We start from the raw sequence: 17044 nt of genomic DNA, 5'->3' as shown, positions 1-17044 counted from the left end.
TTGTTGTATAATAATTATTATATTAGCTTATTGTTGTACTCGGTGCACATACAGGGTGTTCTAGAACTTGTCGACGAGCTGCAGGATGTGCTGCTGCTCCTGCGCGCGCCACTCCTCGCTGCCCGCGTCGCCCAGGTTGCCCGCGTACTCTGTGAGAGAAATTAGATTATGTTTATTAATACAGGGAACCTACCGAAAGCTACGTGTGCAGCATTCATTTTGTGGCTTAGATATAACGTGCTGCAGCTGCCCGCATACTCTGTAGAAATTTATACAACTTAAGAATCTTATCGAATTCAAAAACGAGTTTATAGTAAAATTTACGTATAAATTGACCACTGAATGACCCCTTGTAAGCGCGACACACCTAACACGCACGGTTGCTAATCGTCTCGCGGCATTGACGCGCTCCTACAGAAGGACTAGCACGGGGCGCAATTAATTAAAGACGTGACAAAAGTTATCTGTCGCGCTCGCTCTTGAGGCTGCGCGATGCAAAACGTTTGTCACGTCTTAACGCCAGCGACCCGTGCTACTAGCGCAGCTCTTATCATTGGTTGTGTGTAATGTACAATCTACAATAGAATGTAATAGAGCCCTAACGAATGTTACCTCTCATGACGTGTCGGATGATCTTGAGCGAGCCGCCGCGCAGGGACAGCACTCGCTGCACGCGCTGCTTCACCGTGGGCGGGCCCGCCGTGCACACCTGCCGACATAGTCTCATATTAGTGCCGAATAACTAGGCTTACTACGAAGACTTTTTTTTAGTTCTGTAACCATTTACAAAATGAGCTTTCTGGGAAATAGTTATAAACCTTTTCGGCCTCCTTTGTAACGACTTTTGTAAGCGTTATTCAATGTGGTGGGCCCTAGAAGAAACTTATAAAAATTTACCAATAGTAAGGAGGCGGTGTGCCATTAAAGTGACACAGAGAAAAAGATAGGGAGGTAAAATAAAAATCACCGGAACAATACTTTTCTATTGTGGTAAAAAAAAACTTACATGGGCACCGAGGAATAAGTCCTAACAATGATATGGAAGCACACATACCTCCAATATGATCCTATCAATGAGTTGCAATGTGAAGAGCCCCCCGGACAGTCGCTTCAGGTACTGCGCGTCGTCGTCCAGGTCCTCCGCTTCTTGCTGAAAAGTTATAAAGTTGAGTGAGATCATGCAGGAGAATTTAAAGTTACAAACATTACACTGAGGACAGAAGTTTTTTTTTTGCTTCACTTTACCTAACCTATTATAGTCATTTTGCCGCTCAGTCCCATAACACTTGAAATTCTGTGTGGTAGTGATGCAACGCCTCATCGAATAAAACCGTCTCCCTCCCACTCGTAGGAATTTCATAGGGGAGAACGTGACATCGCGCGTGTTGCGAGCTAGGAAGCGTTGGGCCGATTTGCAGTTTTGTGTACGAGCCCTTAATTTTTCATGATGACTCATCACCATTTAGATTGAGGGTTTTTTGACCATGCGGAAGTTTCAGAATAAACTAATTATTTTATATGGACAAAAAGGATATATCTCCACGCTCTCACCTCCATCTCCTTCTCGGCGCGGTCGACCTTGTCCATGTACTTGAAGTGCAGCTCGAGCAGGCGGTCCACCTTCTCCAGGTCGTTCTCCGTGAACTTGGCGAGGAGGCGCTGCCGCTGGCTGCCCTGGCAGTTGCGCAGCATCGACGAGATTATTGATACCACGTGCTCTGCGGATGGGGGAATAGGGGGTTAGTATTGACTTACAACTCTTAAGCCCACCAATCACTACCGCGAGCCGAGCCCCGAGCCGTACTCATCTGTGGACAAATCCGTCATCGTCATCCACACACTACACGAGTGCCGAGTTGCAGTCCAGCAGTCGATTGTGGACTTTGGCGAACCTTGCCGGCGTTAGGGGCACGGACACGGGCATTGAGAAAAAGGCATATTGAAAAGTTATCTCGTTGCATCCGGCAGCCGCTTGGTGGCGCCTCTGTAGAGCTGTGGTCGCCCAATTTATTTAAACGTGTGGCGATTACATAACCAGTTGCTATTGTAATATTGTGTGCTTGTTCATCATCATCTACCAGTAATCGTATCTTGCCAAACATTAGCCGCCATAACTGTTTGGTCTCGGTCTTCCTCCAGCTACTACGATTTAGTCGCCCAGAGTGCTGTGAATTCAAAAAAACAATTCTATACCTAATAAAGTCACAAATTAGTGACTAGCGACCTACAGCGTTTGCTGAGATAACAATAATAATCTCACCTTCATGCTGATCAACCGTAAGTATCCTCTTCCTCTTGGGCGTCTTCATGAACAGCGGGAAGACGGTCCGCAGCCCCAGGATGTCCACAAACTTGTTGCAGTTGTCGCGCCCGTCCGGGCCCGCCAGCGCGTGGTCCAGGACTTTTAGCGACCCGTTGCGAGACATTTTCTTCTCTCTGTGGGTTTGTGGAGTAAGGGTGTTAAATGTGCTGTTATAGGTTAAAAGTTCTCTTAAAGTCATAAGTCGCATAAGTGGTACCGAGTCTAAAGGCACAAATTATATTTTTAACAAAATCCAAATCTGAACCAAGACTGCCCGTTTTGGCTTTTCCAAATTTCAACACTGCACCATCAGAATCGCCACCACTGTCACTGTCACCTACTCACCTCAGCATGAGGTTCATGAGCTGCAGCCCCTCGCCGCGCAGGAAGCGGTCGCGGTTGGCGGGCTCCATGAGCGCGCAGCACAGCGAGTCGAACATGTTCTCCATCGCCTCCACTGTCACTGTCACTGTCACCTACTCACCTCAGCATGAGGTTCATGAGCTGCAGCCCCTCGCCGCGCAGGAAGCGGTCGCGGTTGGCGGGCTCCATGAGCGCGCAGCACAGCGAGTCGAACATGTTCTCCATCGCCTCCACTGTCACTGTCACTGTCACCTACTCACCTCAGCATGAGGTTCATGAGCTGCAGCCCCTCGCCGCGCAGGAAGCGGTCGCGGTTGGCGGGCTCCATGAGCGCGCAGCACAGCGAGTCGAACATGTTCTCCATCGCCTCCACTGTCACTGTCACTGTCACCTACTCACCTCAGCATGAGGTTCATGAGCTGCAGCCCCTCGCCGCGCAGGAAGCGGTCGCGGTTGGCGGGCTCCATGAGCGCGCAGCACAGCGAGTCGAACATGTTCTCCATCGCCTCCACTGTCACTGTCACTGTCACCTACTCACCTCAGCATGAGGTTCATGAGCTGCAGCCCCTCGCCGCGCAGGAAGCGGTCGCGGTTGGCGGGCTCCATGAGCGCGCAGCACAGCGAGTCGAACATGTTCTCCATCGCCTCTTGTTCTTCCGCGCTCGCCGGGTCGTGACGCTTGTAGAACTGGGGAAAAAGCGATTAGTTTTAATGACAGTTTAAATGAATATACCGACTTGATTTATATAGAGTCTATATAAATCAAATAGACTGAAAGAGAAAGGGAGAATTAAATATAAAGAAAGGTACCAATTTTGTCATTACGTCATGACTTGACATGACTAAAAAAAAAACTTGAATAAGCAAGTCGAAATCCAGCTGTGGTCTGGTGTAACTTTTGTCCACTTGTAGGATTTGTACTCACAGACCAGCTGCATATTAACTAACTCAATTGCTGCAGGTGTACTCATCAGCAGCAGGTGCAATGACAGCTGCAGATGTACTCACCAGTTACAGGTGTACTCAAGTGTACTCACCGCCAGCTGCTGCAGCAGCACGTCGATGCCGTCCAGCTCGCCCAGCAGGCGCCGGTTGTCGGGGTGGTTCTGCACCAGGATCGACAGGATCTCCGTCGCGTACAGCTTGTTCGCGTCGAATGCCAGTTTGAACTGCGAAGAAGTTGGTGGTTTTACAGTTTGCTCGATCGCGATGATCATCAGACATAAGAACCACATAAAAATGTATTGAAGGATCTGATTGAAAATGAGAATGTAATAAATGTTTAAGTAAATTTTACAAATTGAGTATTGAAAGATATCTGAATACTTTGACCGCTGTATGATCGTAACTTTTCGTTTAGAAGATTAAATTAGTAATTACAAAGTACATACCTTCAGTCTTTTCAGGATCCACTGTAGAAACCCTTGCTTTGCCACTTCTAAACACAGTTCAGGCCTGAACTCTGTTATGTTTTCTATGATTCCTGTAATAAAAACAATAATTTTAAATTTAAACATAATAAAGACCAACTTTATGCCTCTGATCTGGTCCCTTATCAGCTCATCATCCTGCCTAGCAAGGTTGTGCCTAATCACCACGCTATCTCACTTGCTTACACTCTTTACATATCTTGCTATCCCTCTCCCACTGTCAGCCTCGCACTAGCCTTGCCTGTCTCAGCATGCTATCTATCTTGCACTATCCTTGTCTATCTCATCATGCCGTCTCGCTCACACTAGCACCTCGTGTCTCAGCATGCTATCAGCCTCGCACTAGCCCCGCGTGTGTCATGCCGTCCCGCTCGCACTCACCGAGCGTGTCGTGCACGGCGTCCCGCTCCGCCGGCACCTGCTCGTCTAATCTCGCCAGGTTGTGTAGCAGTAGGGACGGCGCGGAGGCCTCGGCCAGCGCAGCCACTAGCTCTTCGGCACCCTCCTCACTCTCGTTCAGGATGTCCACGTCTGTAAGCTCCTGGGGAGGGGGGATGGAGGGATTAAAAAACCACAGACACAGTGTAAGGAAATACAAAGGGAATGTTTAGAACTATAATAATAATAAATAAAACAATAGATTTTCATAATGCCTGTGAGATTTCTCCACACACATGACACTTGCAAGATAATTGTAATTATTGTTATGATGGAATGTGCAGGACACTGGAAAATGGTGTGCAATCCTGTGGGTGTCATGATATCTGCACCATACGAAAATTTCGCTATGACAGTTTTGATTGATGCATAATGAAAATCAGAAGTAGTTGGAACTAGATGAGATCAAGAACCCAGTACACACCTGCAGCAGATGCACAACCTGCGTGGAGATGTCGGTGTTGTCGTGAGACAGAAGCTCCAGCAGTGAGTTGATGCACTTGAGCTCCACGAGCAGCGGGTACTGGTCCGGGACCGTCGCCACTGCACTCAGCTCCTGCAGATTTATGACTTATACTTTTGTATGTATTTTGTGTTATCTTAGGGAGATGTGATTAGCAGACATAGGTTTGGGAGTTGACGGCTAAATAGTAAACTTAGGGAGTATTTAGTGATAAATTGTAGCTGTGTAAAGTAGTGCAGAGATTTTAATTTTGGTCTACTCCGGTAGAGTTTGTTACTAACACATACAAATCTTTCCTGTATATTACTAAAGTATATGGTATATTTCCAATAACAATTTGCTTTATTACCTGTAATACTTCACTCAAGTCAATTTCACTTTCCATGAACTTCTCGGGCTGGTCAGGGAACTTGATCCGCATCTCCCGGTTCTTCAGAGCCTTCTTCTCAAAGTTCAGGACCATCTTCTTTACAGCTGTTTCATCTAGCACTTCACCCTGTGAATTGATTCAGATATTATGTGATTGAGTTATGACTGGTATGTGACTTATGAGTATCAGAGAAAATGTATGATATTGAATAAAACACATAAGTTCACTGGTTAATTTAAAATAACTTACTTCAGTGGCTTCAGTTTCAACAAATCTGAGTATTTCTTCTCTTTCCTTGTCCGTTATAGTAGGTTCTTTGGGCAATACTGTACTGCTTGGTTTTATTATTTGGTCAACTTTTGTCTTCGCCATCTTCCGCATTTTGTATGCTCTGGCAGACTCCTGATCAGAATCATCGCTGTCGTCATCATTAGGTCTTTTAGGAGTAGGGACCGGCTGGAATAATAGTCATCAAAAGTGAATAAATAATTATTTACGCAGCAACAAACAAACATTGTACAGACTACCAATTCCCAATCGTTTGCTCCTACCTTAAAAGCCAGTAGTTCTCCCACATCCATTTTTAAGGCTTAAAAGTTGATTTGGCTCAATAAGTGATTTAGTAATAAACATTAATAATTTAAGAGAAAATTAAAATATTTGCACATAACCTCAAAATGTACACAACAAACAAATAACACTAATGACATTTGGAACTTCACTTCAATCAATATGCTGCTCTGTGGCTTATGAAACAAAATCAGCAGTAAAAGAAATATTTTTGTCTATGGCAACATAGAGTAGGTATGTCTGGCAACATTATTAAAAACTAAAAATGGAGGCAAAGGCAAAATTCAAAACAGATTTCGTACATACAACTTGTTCTTTATTATTTTAAACTTTTGTAAATTAAAATGATGAACTACGAAAGTATACAATATCTTTTGTATAAATTGCGATCTTGTGATGCAGAAGTACAAAGCAGGATTTTAAAGGTATCTATACTATCTATGTAACCAAACTAACAGTATTAATGCTGATGTAAATATGAGCCTTTATTTTATTTCGGCTACTCTTTTTTAGGAAATAAAATCCAATATCAATTTACTTACTTCTGTGGATGTATCGCTGCTCTTGGATTTCCTGAACACTGCTAACAATATAGAAATAGAAGCAAAAGTATTCTCTATATTGGCATTGTGTTTAGCAATAGATGTAAGTTATCCATAATTTAATTTCATAGTATCAACAATATTATAATGCCCACTCTAGGTCTTAAGAGGCATAACATCATAATTTAATTCCTTGCAGGACACACATTACGAAACAATTGTGGCATACCATGCAATTTACGAGAAAATCGAAAACATGCTCAGTAAAGGTTTGCCGTCGAAAACGACTGCCATTTTGAACTTCATTTGTCTTCTTGTGTACACCGAGGTAGGTGAGGGCAGCTCCTCAGTGAGGCGCACGCTGGCGACGCAAGCCAAGCACATGATCAGAGCCAGTGGCAGCCTGAGTATCATGGCTAGTCTGCTGGCTAGTAGCATGGTGGTAAGTACACAGGATAGAATTTTATCAGTCATCAATAACCTGTACATTCATACAATCTTAAATACTTACTTTCTTTTGTTTTATAGTGATTTCTGGATAAAAATAATCTGCATTGACTAGTCTACTTTACGATAACTAAATTTCCACCCTAAAGTGGTGTAGCATTTTATAATATTACCTATCTTATCATTTCAGTTTCTAGACACGTGGAAGGCGCTATGCCGGTGCTTGGCAGAATGCTGTAGAGATTGTCAGCCCAATAAAGCGCATTGCGCACATTTAATTCCATTGGTGAGCATCCATAGTACTTACCTATTTCAACATAGTTATGAAGGTTTCCATTTATTTACTTATACCTAAAACGATTATGATGTATGCGCTATTTACATCAAGTGATGAATGAAAAATGAGGTCACAAAGTAACATAGTTTTATTATACCTAACACAGTGTGTACAAAAATGCGGCCAGGGGTTCACGGAGGTTCTCGAAGTTCTGCATGCAATTTTGAGCGACAACCCTAGGAATATCAGTCTCTTTCTGAACAGTAACGGAATGCAAATATTCACAAGGTAAGATAGGTAACAGGTACCTAACACAGGTAGGTATTATGCCTACGATTTAGTAAAACCTTCACATGTAAGTACTTAGCTACAAAATATATTCCTCGGAGTATCCATTCCCACTATTACAGTGATACCTACTGGTAGTACAATGTATTACTCGGAGTATCCATTCCCACTATTACAGTAATACCTACTGGTAGTACACACGGCAACGTAAAATGGTTGGCAGGGCACACTAACGTAGTGTATGTGTGCACACTAACGTTGTCTATGTGTGCATAAACGCAGAAATCGGTTTACACACCAGTAACAATCCACACACACACACACAACAGCACAAACGAGTTTGCGCATAGGCAAACGCCCGTATACCAGCTGTGGCATAAAAATATCAACCGGTAGTGTTAGTGAAATAGTTATAAAATTGATGTGAAGCTAAATTTCACTGCATGTGTCTATACACTTCGTAGCTCATTGGTAGAATGTTAGACTAATGAAACATAGGTCGTGAGTTCGAGTCCACGGATGGTTATTTTTATTTAACTTAATTCAAATTTTGCGTTAATTTAAACGCTGTTGAGTATAAAATTAATTTATTTGAAAGTGACAAATGACTACAAGCTGCATAGCTGTCGACTATTTCTCTTCGCCAAAAATATATGATTCGTTCTTCATTTGAGAATTAAAACCATTCTACCCTCCCTCATACAATATGAATAAACGAAATTTGTTTTTAGTTTTAGTGACAATTCACCTCTGCGTCTGCAAAGTGATTCACTTTGTGATTTGTCAATTTAATTAATTACTCTTCGCAGTCACTATGGAAAGTCACTTAACCATGTTCAAAAAGGCGGAGATAATCGTAATTATATGAACAAAACATTACAATTAGTGAAATCGCAAGACGTTTAACGGTAAGTAACATAGAATTGCAAATATTTTATTTGACTGTTAGAATATTTGTATTTGTATAAGCTAAGTATTTGTTTTTTTTGTTTGCAGAGGAGAACTGTTCAATTATGGGTTCACCGATACGCAGATTCGGGACATGTAGACAGTAGTCGTCTATACGGATGCATCACCACGCCATCGAGAAATCGTAGCTGCACATAGCGCTGATCCGTTCTGCAGCACCCGTTCTACGGCCACAACACATAATCTATCCCTACAAACCGTACGGGTTCACTTGCGTGCTGCTGGGTTGCGGTGTCGGAGGCCGACGAAGAAAATTGCTCTAACCGATCAGCATCGTCGAAACAGAGTGCGTTTTGCGACTGACTATTTTGAACTTTTATTGGTGCAACAATGTGGTGATATTTAGTGATGAAAAGTCCTTTAAGTCAGACAAGGATGGATGGTAAGATATTATGGCGAAAAAGTGTTGAAAAGTTATTGGGGTTAGCTCAGTAATTTTTATTTTTGCATTTGTATAAGATTGTAGTTATTTTGTTAAATACTTATTATTATTTACAATTATGGGCAAGCCAATGTGTAAATGATGTTATTGTTACTTCGGTTGGAATAAGTTATCTTATTTCTAGCTAATTAACATGTTGATTCATATAACTAATGACTTGCCTATTTACTTTAGTAAAACAGCCAGTCCATCCTTTTCTGATGTTTATTATGATTTAAAACTGCTAATTGAAAATTTTCCTTATATAAACTACAACTATGTTTTTAAACGAAAAACAACAAAAACGTAACATCCTTAATGTTTATGTTACGGCAAGAATAAATTTGGTAATTTTAACACTTAATAACTTGTTTCATGTACTTTCTGTGTTGCTTTTATTCGTTTATACTACAATACTATTATTAACCATCTTAAAAAATAAATTAAATCTATAAAAAAAACAAAAAAGGAATAATATAAGTTCAGTGGGATTTGAACCACCATACCGATTATTGTAAGTCTTGTATCATACCAACTGAGCCATTCAATCTATTACAATGGCTTGCAAAATTTTGCTTCATATCATAAAAACAATTAATCATTGTCACTGGCACAACTACATGCTTACAATATCCGTGTGTGGGTTGCCCAGAACTAAATAATTACGTCGACGTCGCCGACACACACATACACTACCTACGTTCTGCGAGTCACCTGGGAGGATCGTGTGCCTAACTCGGAGATTCTTCGTCGCGCCAACATGACCGGCATGGAGTGCCTACTTATGAAAGGACAGCTAAGATGGTGTGGCCACCTGGTGCGGATGGACGACTCCAGATTGCCAAAGTCTGTCTTTTACTCTGAGCTGTCGAATGGGAAACGGAGAGTCGGAGGCCAGCACTTACGGTACAAGGACGTACTGAAGCGTCACCTGGTATCGTGCGACATATCTTGTGAGACGTGGGAGGAACTGGCCCAGAACAGACGCGAATGGCGAAATGCAGTCATGAAAGGCACGGCCAATTTTGAACACGCCCGGCTCCAAGACCTTGACACCAAACGCCAGCATCGGAAAGCTCGCCCAAAGCCCACCTACGACTACACATACAACTCAAGTGGCCAGCTCTTCTGCTACACCTGCCGAAGAGTATTCAAAACAAAGTTCGGGTTCGCCAGCCACTGCCGAGCACACGCCCGGAACTAGCTCGGTGTCGCCGTCGACGGATACGTCGTGGAGGACATCATAGTGTGCCCCGCCAACCATTTAACGTTGCCGTGTGTACATATTATATTTCGTAATTTCCAGGGATATTCTGCAGCACTTGCCGTGTCTCCAAGTGCTCAGCTGCGTGGTGCAGAGCTCCACAGAAGCTGCCAGGGCCATTCGACAACTCGACGTGCTCACCAATATTACTGACATACTGAAGTGGAATGGCCCCCAATCACAGGTGATTACTCCGCACAGTATAATATAAAATGTATGGTTTTAGTAATCGATTTATCAATCAATACATTACTTGTTTTATCGCAGAAAGGACAATGGTGCACCATCATTCTATATTACTTGGAGTCAAGCCAGGGTATGTTTATTTAGTATAAGATTTATGCATGGTAATTCTATATTTTTTTAGTCTAAATACATAGCTCCTAAATAATTATGTAACAATCCTCAGATAAAAACGAAAACACAGCACCAGTACAATTAAATGAAAGCAAAATGCATGAAAAGGAAGACACATTACCACATCCTACACTACCACAAGGAATCGCTAGTCCAAACGCAGACGAAAACAAAACCAAAGAATCAATGAACGACACTACAAGCTTAATCCGAAACGTGGTAAAAGAAATGCTGTATTGGAAAGCGAAGGACGAAGCTGATGAACGCATGAAGCCATACATGAGCTCTTTCATAGCGAAACCACAAGTGCAGCAAAATGAATACAACATAGCTCATGTGACAATGACACGGAACTTTTCAGCATTATTTACTCCGAAAGAAAATATAAAGCACAGTCTGAAATTGCATGCGCCCAATCCATTCAGCAATGTAAAGAAACTAGAAAGGCTCGCTAAAGCCGCTAAGGATGAAGAAGAGTTATCTTTTTCATTCTTACAAAAAGAAAACAACATGCAATCTGGACAACGAATGTTCCACCATCAGCAAGAGTTGAAACTACCAGAGCAGCCGTCCAAACATTTAAGAGGAAATACAAATAAAACCTCCAATATCAAAAAGGCAGTACGAGAAATAAGCGTCCAAACATTAGAAACGACACCAGCATCCACTTTTAAAGCTGACGATGATAAGAGCACGACTAATTCTAACAACTTTAAACCAACCATTATGTCGACACCGAAGCGACACTCTCGTGAACGCAGCGTTAGACACGACTCTAGACTATCAAAACACACGTCTCGAACCATCAGGAAGAACAAAACACATTCTTATTTGCAAGCGAAGCAATTCGCGAGGCAATTTCGGAAAGAGATGAGCAGGACCAAGAAACAGGAGTCCTCTGTGAAAACGTTGACGACGCGATCCATGAGTTCTTCCTTCATGAGTGTAGTGAACGAGTCGTGTACTGCACTCGCCAACACGGTACGAAGCGTGTTTATGCCCTGGAAAAAATTAAATGCTACATCTACCACCAAACAGTGTGACGTATCCAAACAGAGCACCAAAACAGTCGCTCACTCGGCTAATAGTTTTATGAACTATATGCGCAAGAGAGAGGCGATTCTCGGCAATATGTCGGATGTTACAGATGCGACGGATGTGACGCGCAATGTTCTCGATGACAATATTGGACCAGCGGCTAAGGGCGAGAATCCCTGTAACACTTGTAATGACACAGCCATGTTGAGAGAGAAAATGGCTGATAACGTGCATTTGAAGAAAACAGTGAAGAAACTTAAGTTGGCAATTAATTTGTACGGCTGCGATTTTAAAGTAAGTACCTACCTAAGTTTAATGGATGTAAAGTATTAAAAGTGCTATATTACAATTGTTTTTTTTTCCAGAAAATATCCAAGACGTTCTGGCCTCAAGATGCTTACATGACTCCGAGTGTCCTGTACAATCTTTACAGAAAATTAATTCTTAAATAAGAAAATAAAAGTAACATACTTTGTACACTGGATATTTTTATTTTCCTTCTTATAGCTTAGCGTATTCAGACTCGTGACGGACCATATCTCTTGTAATATCCGCAATAGTGGGGGTTCCTGAAAACAAAATTGAAAACAACGCTGTAGCTAATAAAAAAATTATGAACTAATTATTAATCTATTGGAGATTACAACATCGCCAAAAGTAGGACAAATAAGTTAAAATGGGTGAGAAAGTGTGTTTAGGTTCCCAAGTATATGGCGAGATGAAGCAGGTGGCAAGTGCGACGGTGCTGCCATACGATCTCTATTATACGTCCTGCAGTCGCGATATTTCGGGAAACAGATGATTTTTTATTGCGTCTTATTTCACGGAATTGAATCGTTTAATCCTGTATAACCAACGTGTACTGACCAGCTATCTGCAGCGTGTACTCTAGCTCGGTGCGCAGGATGTCGAGCACGCGCGCCACGCCCGCCTGCCCGCCCACCGTCAGCCCCCACAGCGCCGGCCGGCCCACGAACACCTGCATTAAAATATCATCGTCAGGTCCAGAGATCCCAAATATGAAAATTTGGCCCGAAAAGTGTGGGACATACGTCTCGTGCACCAACAGTGTTTTTGGAAACCATGTATTTTTGCAGCGCGTCTCTTACGCTTGTAAGATGGTGGATGATATGTCTGTGCGATTTGCAACAGGTAGGTTTCATTAAGTATAGATAGACTATAGAAGATATATTGGCTATTCTTACTTAGTTCAACGATTGGGACATAAAGGCGAGCTGCACCACTTGAAAACGAGAGCTCAGCTGACTAAGCTAAGAAGCCAAAGGTAGTACAGAAAGAAGCCCGTACATATGGGTGATAATAAAATTGTCTTCAATAAATATTGTTAATGAAGCCCTACCATTTTAGCGCCCAACGCCAGCGCCTTGTAGACGTCGGTGCCGGTCATGACGCCGCCGTCCATGTACACCTCCACGTTGTAGTTCTTCACCGCAGCCACTATTTCAGGTAATGCTTCGATCTGAAGATAGGAAAAATAAATATAGACCAATTTACGTTATTCAGTAACTACTTAGGTATCATCATATTACGAAGTAACTTTGATATACGACGCACCGTTAGGTTTCGTCCCCCTTTCACACTATTTAGCCCTATACATAAATAGGTGAGTACCTACTCACGTCTGTTAATAAATTGAGTTTATTGCACCTTTTGTGACATGCGCCATTAACGCCATTTTCATATTGTTTCTTTATCTGCGCGCGTTATACCTAATCTAATATATTTACTATAGTTTAGTCACTAACAACAAGTAAGTACATACGGTAGCGGGCACCCCGTCCAGCTGCCTGGCGCCGTGGTTGGACACGAGTACGGCGGCGCAGCCCGCGCGCGCCGCCCGCGCCGCGTCGCACCCGCGTAGCACGCCCTTCGCCACTATCGGGAGACTTGTGATGCTGTGGACAATAGTGGATGCCATTTTTTATTAATTGTATAGAGTGAGATATAGGCAATAGATGCAGATATCTTACAGCATCTGCGTAATGTGTCGATACTTTAGATTGGTTCTTGAACATAGAGCTCTTTTAAGACGCACCATTGGATTAAGGACTAATCGCATCCAGACAGCTTTCGCAGGATTTTCGGCCGGACCCTCACTACTTGAGCTAACCCTCACTACATGAAGTGAGAGTTCCTTTGCTTCAGTGGTGACGCAGATTCTATGCTGATTTTGTATATAAACATGAATACATTATATTATGACTGACCTCTTCAACCACGCAATATCATCCCACGTGAGTGACTTGTCGAACAAGTCTCGCACGTATTCGTTCAGGCCGCTCCCGTTGCTCGAACTGTTAATTTTATTTGACATCATTCCTTCAAAGTTTGCTAGCCTGAAAAGAATAATTTAATGGTAAACGTAAGTAGCAAATGACACTACTGAATAACGTAACATAGCTGAACTTACAAACTATTTATAAGAAATTTTCTTCAAAGTAAGAAAGGGTGACCGATTTGGATAAACGATGGCCGGTAATTAATATATCAAGTGGTAGTTACTTCAAGTGTCCGGGCAGTGCGAACTGGTTCCTGACATCCGCTCGCCGGATGCCGAACAGCGGCGTGTCGACCGTCAGCGCGATGGCCTTGAAGCCCGCCTTCTCAGCGCGCTGCACCAGCCGCTTTGTCACTTCCCTGGAAATTACAGACAATGAAGCATGGGAGTTGTTTCTTAAAATGTAAAACGTCTAACCCCGCGTGCTGCCTATCCTTGCCGGTGTCCCACGTTACCTTGTTCGTGGTCTCTACCCGAGAACTCATGTAGGTAGGTACTCCGGCGGTTATTCGGTCTTAGAGAACCCATTATGCTTATTACAGCTAGGTAAGATAGTAGGTTCATATGAATTCATTCAAGTAGCTTATCGAAAGGTAGCAATCATAGAATAACAAGTACATACAGTTCTCCCGAGAGTTATCCCATATTAATAATGCACATGCAAATCTTCGCAAACTGTCGTATTCCCACAAACACCCGAATCATTGAATCGTAGGAGCCTTAATCAATGCACTTGGATTTTGCAACTTATTCGAAAGAAATAGGAGTCAATATCATGTGTCACATAATAGAAAACAATTCGGGCTGTCGGCGGCTGTCACCAATCAGTCAAAGGTCCTTCAGTTCTTGTCAGTCAGTTCTTTGGAATTATATGTATAGAGCTGTTATTACACATCGTTCTTGGTTTTGTTTTCAAATGTGTATTCTTTATTGTATACACAAATTACATAGTTTAAAGTAAAAGTAGAAAAAACAATACAAGTATATATATACAAAGGCGGACTTATCGCCTAAACGCGATTTCTTCCAGTCAACCTTCATTGCAACTTTAATAAAATTATTTTTGATGACGCCTTATTATGAAACAAATTAAAGAATAAAATATAATGTCACATTGATAGACTTCACTTTGTAAATAAAGCCACACCCAAAAGACCAACTTTGTAATTTTAATATTAATGTGAAATGATCAGTGCTGTAAATAGGTACTTTTGAACTGACATTTTAATTTTTTTATGTAAACCTGTGTTTGAAATCTATTTCTTCTTATAATATAAACCTTGTGTTATTCAAACCTTCTTTCATCCATCTTTACAAATCAGCTTCAGTAAGACACTTGGAAAGTACTACATTTTCGAAGTAAATTTTAAATTATGACAATATTATGAATTATCCAATTAGATTTCGTTATTGATAAATCAATATCTCTTTTAGCACCAAATACACAATTCTACTAAAATTGCATGAAGAAAATGCACTTAACCACTCTTAATACATATACCCCCTTATTCATAGAGAAGTTACAGAACGTTTTAACTAATAAACTGTTTTGTCCCTTTCCGACAAAGAATAATTTGTTCTTTGACAGAGAGGGACAAAACAGTTTATTAGTTAAAACGTCTTGTAACTTTTCTATGAATAAGGGGGATAGTTTTCTAACGCTCGGGAATACGACCGTTGCCGAACAATGACAAAGATTTCTATGCGCATTATCAATTTTGGGGAACTGTACTACTACTCGTTATTGTATGGTAGCAATTCAGCCACTCACCTATCCTTGTATATGTATAGCTGGAACCACTTGACGGCGTCGGGCGCGGCCTCGGCCACCTCCTCGATGGAGCTGGTGGATATTGTGCTCAGTGTGAAGATGGTGCCCGCCGCTTGGGCCGCTGAAATTAATTCAGTAGTGGCAAATGAAAGGGTGGTGTTAGCTATTGATGAGTATCGACTTTATTTCATTATCAGATTTCCATCTCTATTGGAAATTGGATTGGAAAACTGTAGGAACCAATTACAAAGAGCATAGTTCTTGTCTTAGCCATAGTAGCGCACTGGCGTACCCGATCGCACTAGCTATTGATTGAAATTAAAGTCAGGCTGCTAGCAGATACCCTACGGGCCCGTCTCCACTACATAATAAAATCATTTCATTATGATATATGACCTAGGCGTCTCATAGGTCCATCCAACACGTCTAACTTCCACATAAGTACCTAATCCACACTAACCTCTAGCATTAGCCAACTCTCCTTCAGGATGTGCCATCCGCTGCATGGCGGTGGGCGACACGCCGACGGGCAGCGCCACGCGCGCGCCCAGCGCCGTCGTGGACAGGTCGCAGTCCGACACGCCGATCAGGCACTTCGGACGGATGCGCAGTCTGAGGGTAGGTAGGTAGGCGGATACAGGGATACAGGGGTACTTACAGTTGGTTTCTTATGGAGAATGTAGGTACAATGGTAATAATTCATGATGTTTATTTTCGTTATTTAAATGTAACATTAGAGATATTGGATTAAAAGATATCTATTTTAGATTTTCATTTTGATGAGGAAATGCAAGATAGTAGGAACATTAGGTAGTACAAGGCGTAAGTGTTTATTACGTATCCTGCTGAGATTAGTGTTTTCAAGTGAGTGTGATATGTAATAAAGTGGGTTTTCAAGAACATCTATAAAGTTTCAATGGTTTATATACTGGTTCTTAAGATTACATTTATAAAATACATAATGAGTAAGTAGATATAGACTTAAAATTGACTTACTTTCGGAAGGCAGATCGGTTTTCTCCCAGTGTTTGTTCTTCAGTGGCCCCGCTCTTATAGTAGTCTCGGGCGTTCCTCGGCAGGCGAGCAAGCGCCGCATTTTCAATATCTTGTACACTGATATATTTCTCCATTTCAATATTACACTTAATTTCACAAACTAACACGAGTGGTTCAGTTTGAAGCTGTTGGTGATCTGATTGTAGTTACGTTAATTAACCCAAGATAACATTCATGTCAAGTTTATCAATGTTATAATAATTACATTTACTAAACATCTTATTGATAGTGTGTGTAAATATGTATTGTATACGCGTCGGTGGCGCACTTAGATATGCGATACTTTAATTAAAAGTTGCAATATTTGTTAATATAGGTACCTATACCTATCTAGTAAAGAATGAATTGGAAGCTAACTCACACTTAAAAAAATATATAA

At 41.8% G+C, this 17044-nt stretch overlaps 3 protein-coding genes across 3 annotated transcripts; 1 reads left to right on the top strand and 2 right to left on the bottom strand.

Moving 5' to 3' along the window:
• On the bottom strand, positions 1-6072 carry LOC105397174 (beta-catenin-like protein 1). Its single transcript, XM_048625764.1, has 13 exons — positions 5918-6072; positions 5616-5822; positions 5346-5492; positions 4958-5089; positions 4477-4636; positions 4057-4148; positions 3703-3834; positions 3204-3352; positions 2261-2436; positions 1552-1718; positions 1055-1150; positions 613-709; positions 1-149 (listed from the first exon to the last, which is right to left on the bottom strand). The coding sequence occupies exons 1-13, from the start codon at positions 5945-5947 to the stop codon at positions 61-63; spliced, it is 1674 nt and encodes a 557-aa protein (XP_048481721.1). The 5' UTR covers positions 5948-6072; the 3' UTR covers positions 1-60.
• Positions 6073-6252: 180 nt separating this feature from the next.
• LOC105384749 lies at positions 6253-12016 on the top strand. Its single transcript, XM_038108550.2, has 9 exons — positions 6253-6361; positions 6450-6581; positions 6678-6920; positions 7116-7211; positions 7369-7490; positions 10187-10328; positions 10412-10460; positions 10554-11833; positions 11905-12016. Exons 1-9 carry the CDS (start codon positions 6281-6283, stop codon positions 11989-11991), a joined length of 2232 nt encoding a protein of 743 aa, XP_037964478.2. The 5' UTR covers positions 6253-6280; the 3' UTR covers positions 11992-12016.
• LOC105397175 (glycolate oxidase 3) lies at positions 12010-16926 on the bottom strand. Its single transcript, XM_048625883.1, has 9 exons — positions 16606-16926; positions 16070-16221; positions 15610-15730; positions 14063-14197; positions 13768-13896; positions 13323-13455; positions 12900-13019; positions 12407-12518; positions 12010-12108 (listed from the first exon to the last, which is right to left on the bottom strand). The coding sequence occupies exons 1-9, from the start codon at positions 16737-16739 to the stop codon at positions 12041-12043; spliced, it is 1104 nt and encodes a 367-aa protein (XP_048481840.1). The 5' UTR covers positions 16740-16926; the 3' UTR covers positions 12010-12040.
• Between the last annotated feature and the right edge of the window lie 118 nt (positions 16927-17044).

The sequence above is a fragment of the Plutella xylostella genome, chromosome 15, assembly GCF_932276165.1.
Source record: "Plutella xylostella chromosome 15, ilPluXylo3.1, whole genome shotgun sequence".
NCBI classification, from domain to species: domain Eukaryota; kingdom Metazoa; phylum Arthropoda; class Insecta; order Lepidoptera; family Plutellidae; genus Plutella; species Plutella xylostella.
Note: the sequence above shows the minus strand (reverse complement) of the source record. Positions and strands in the feature narration are given on the sequence as shown.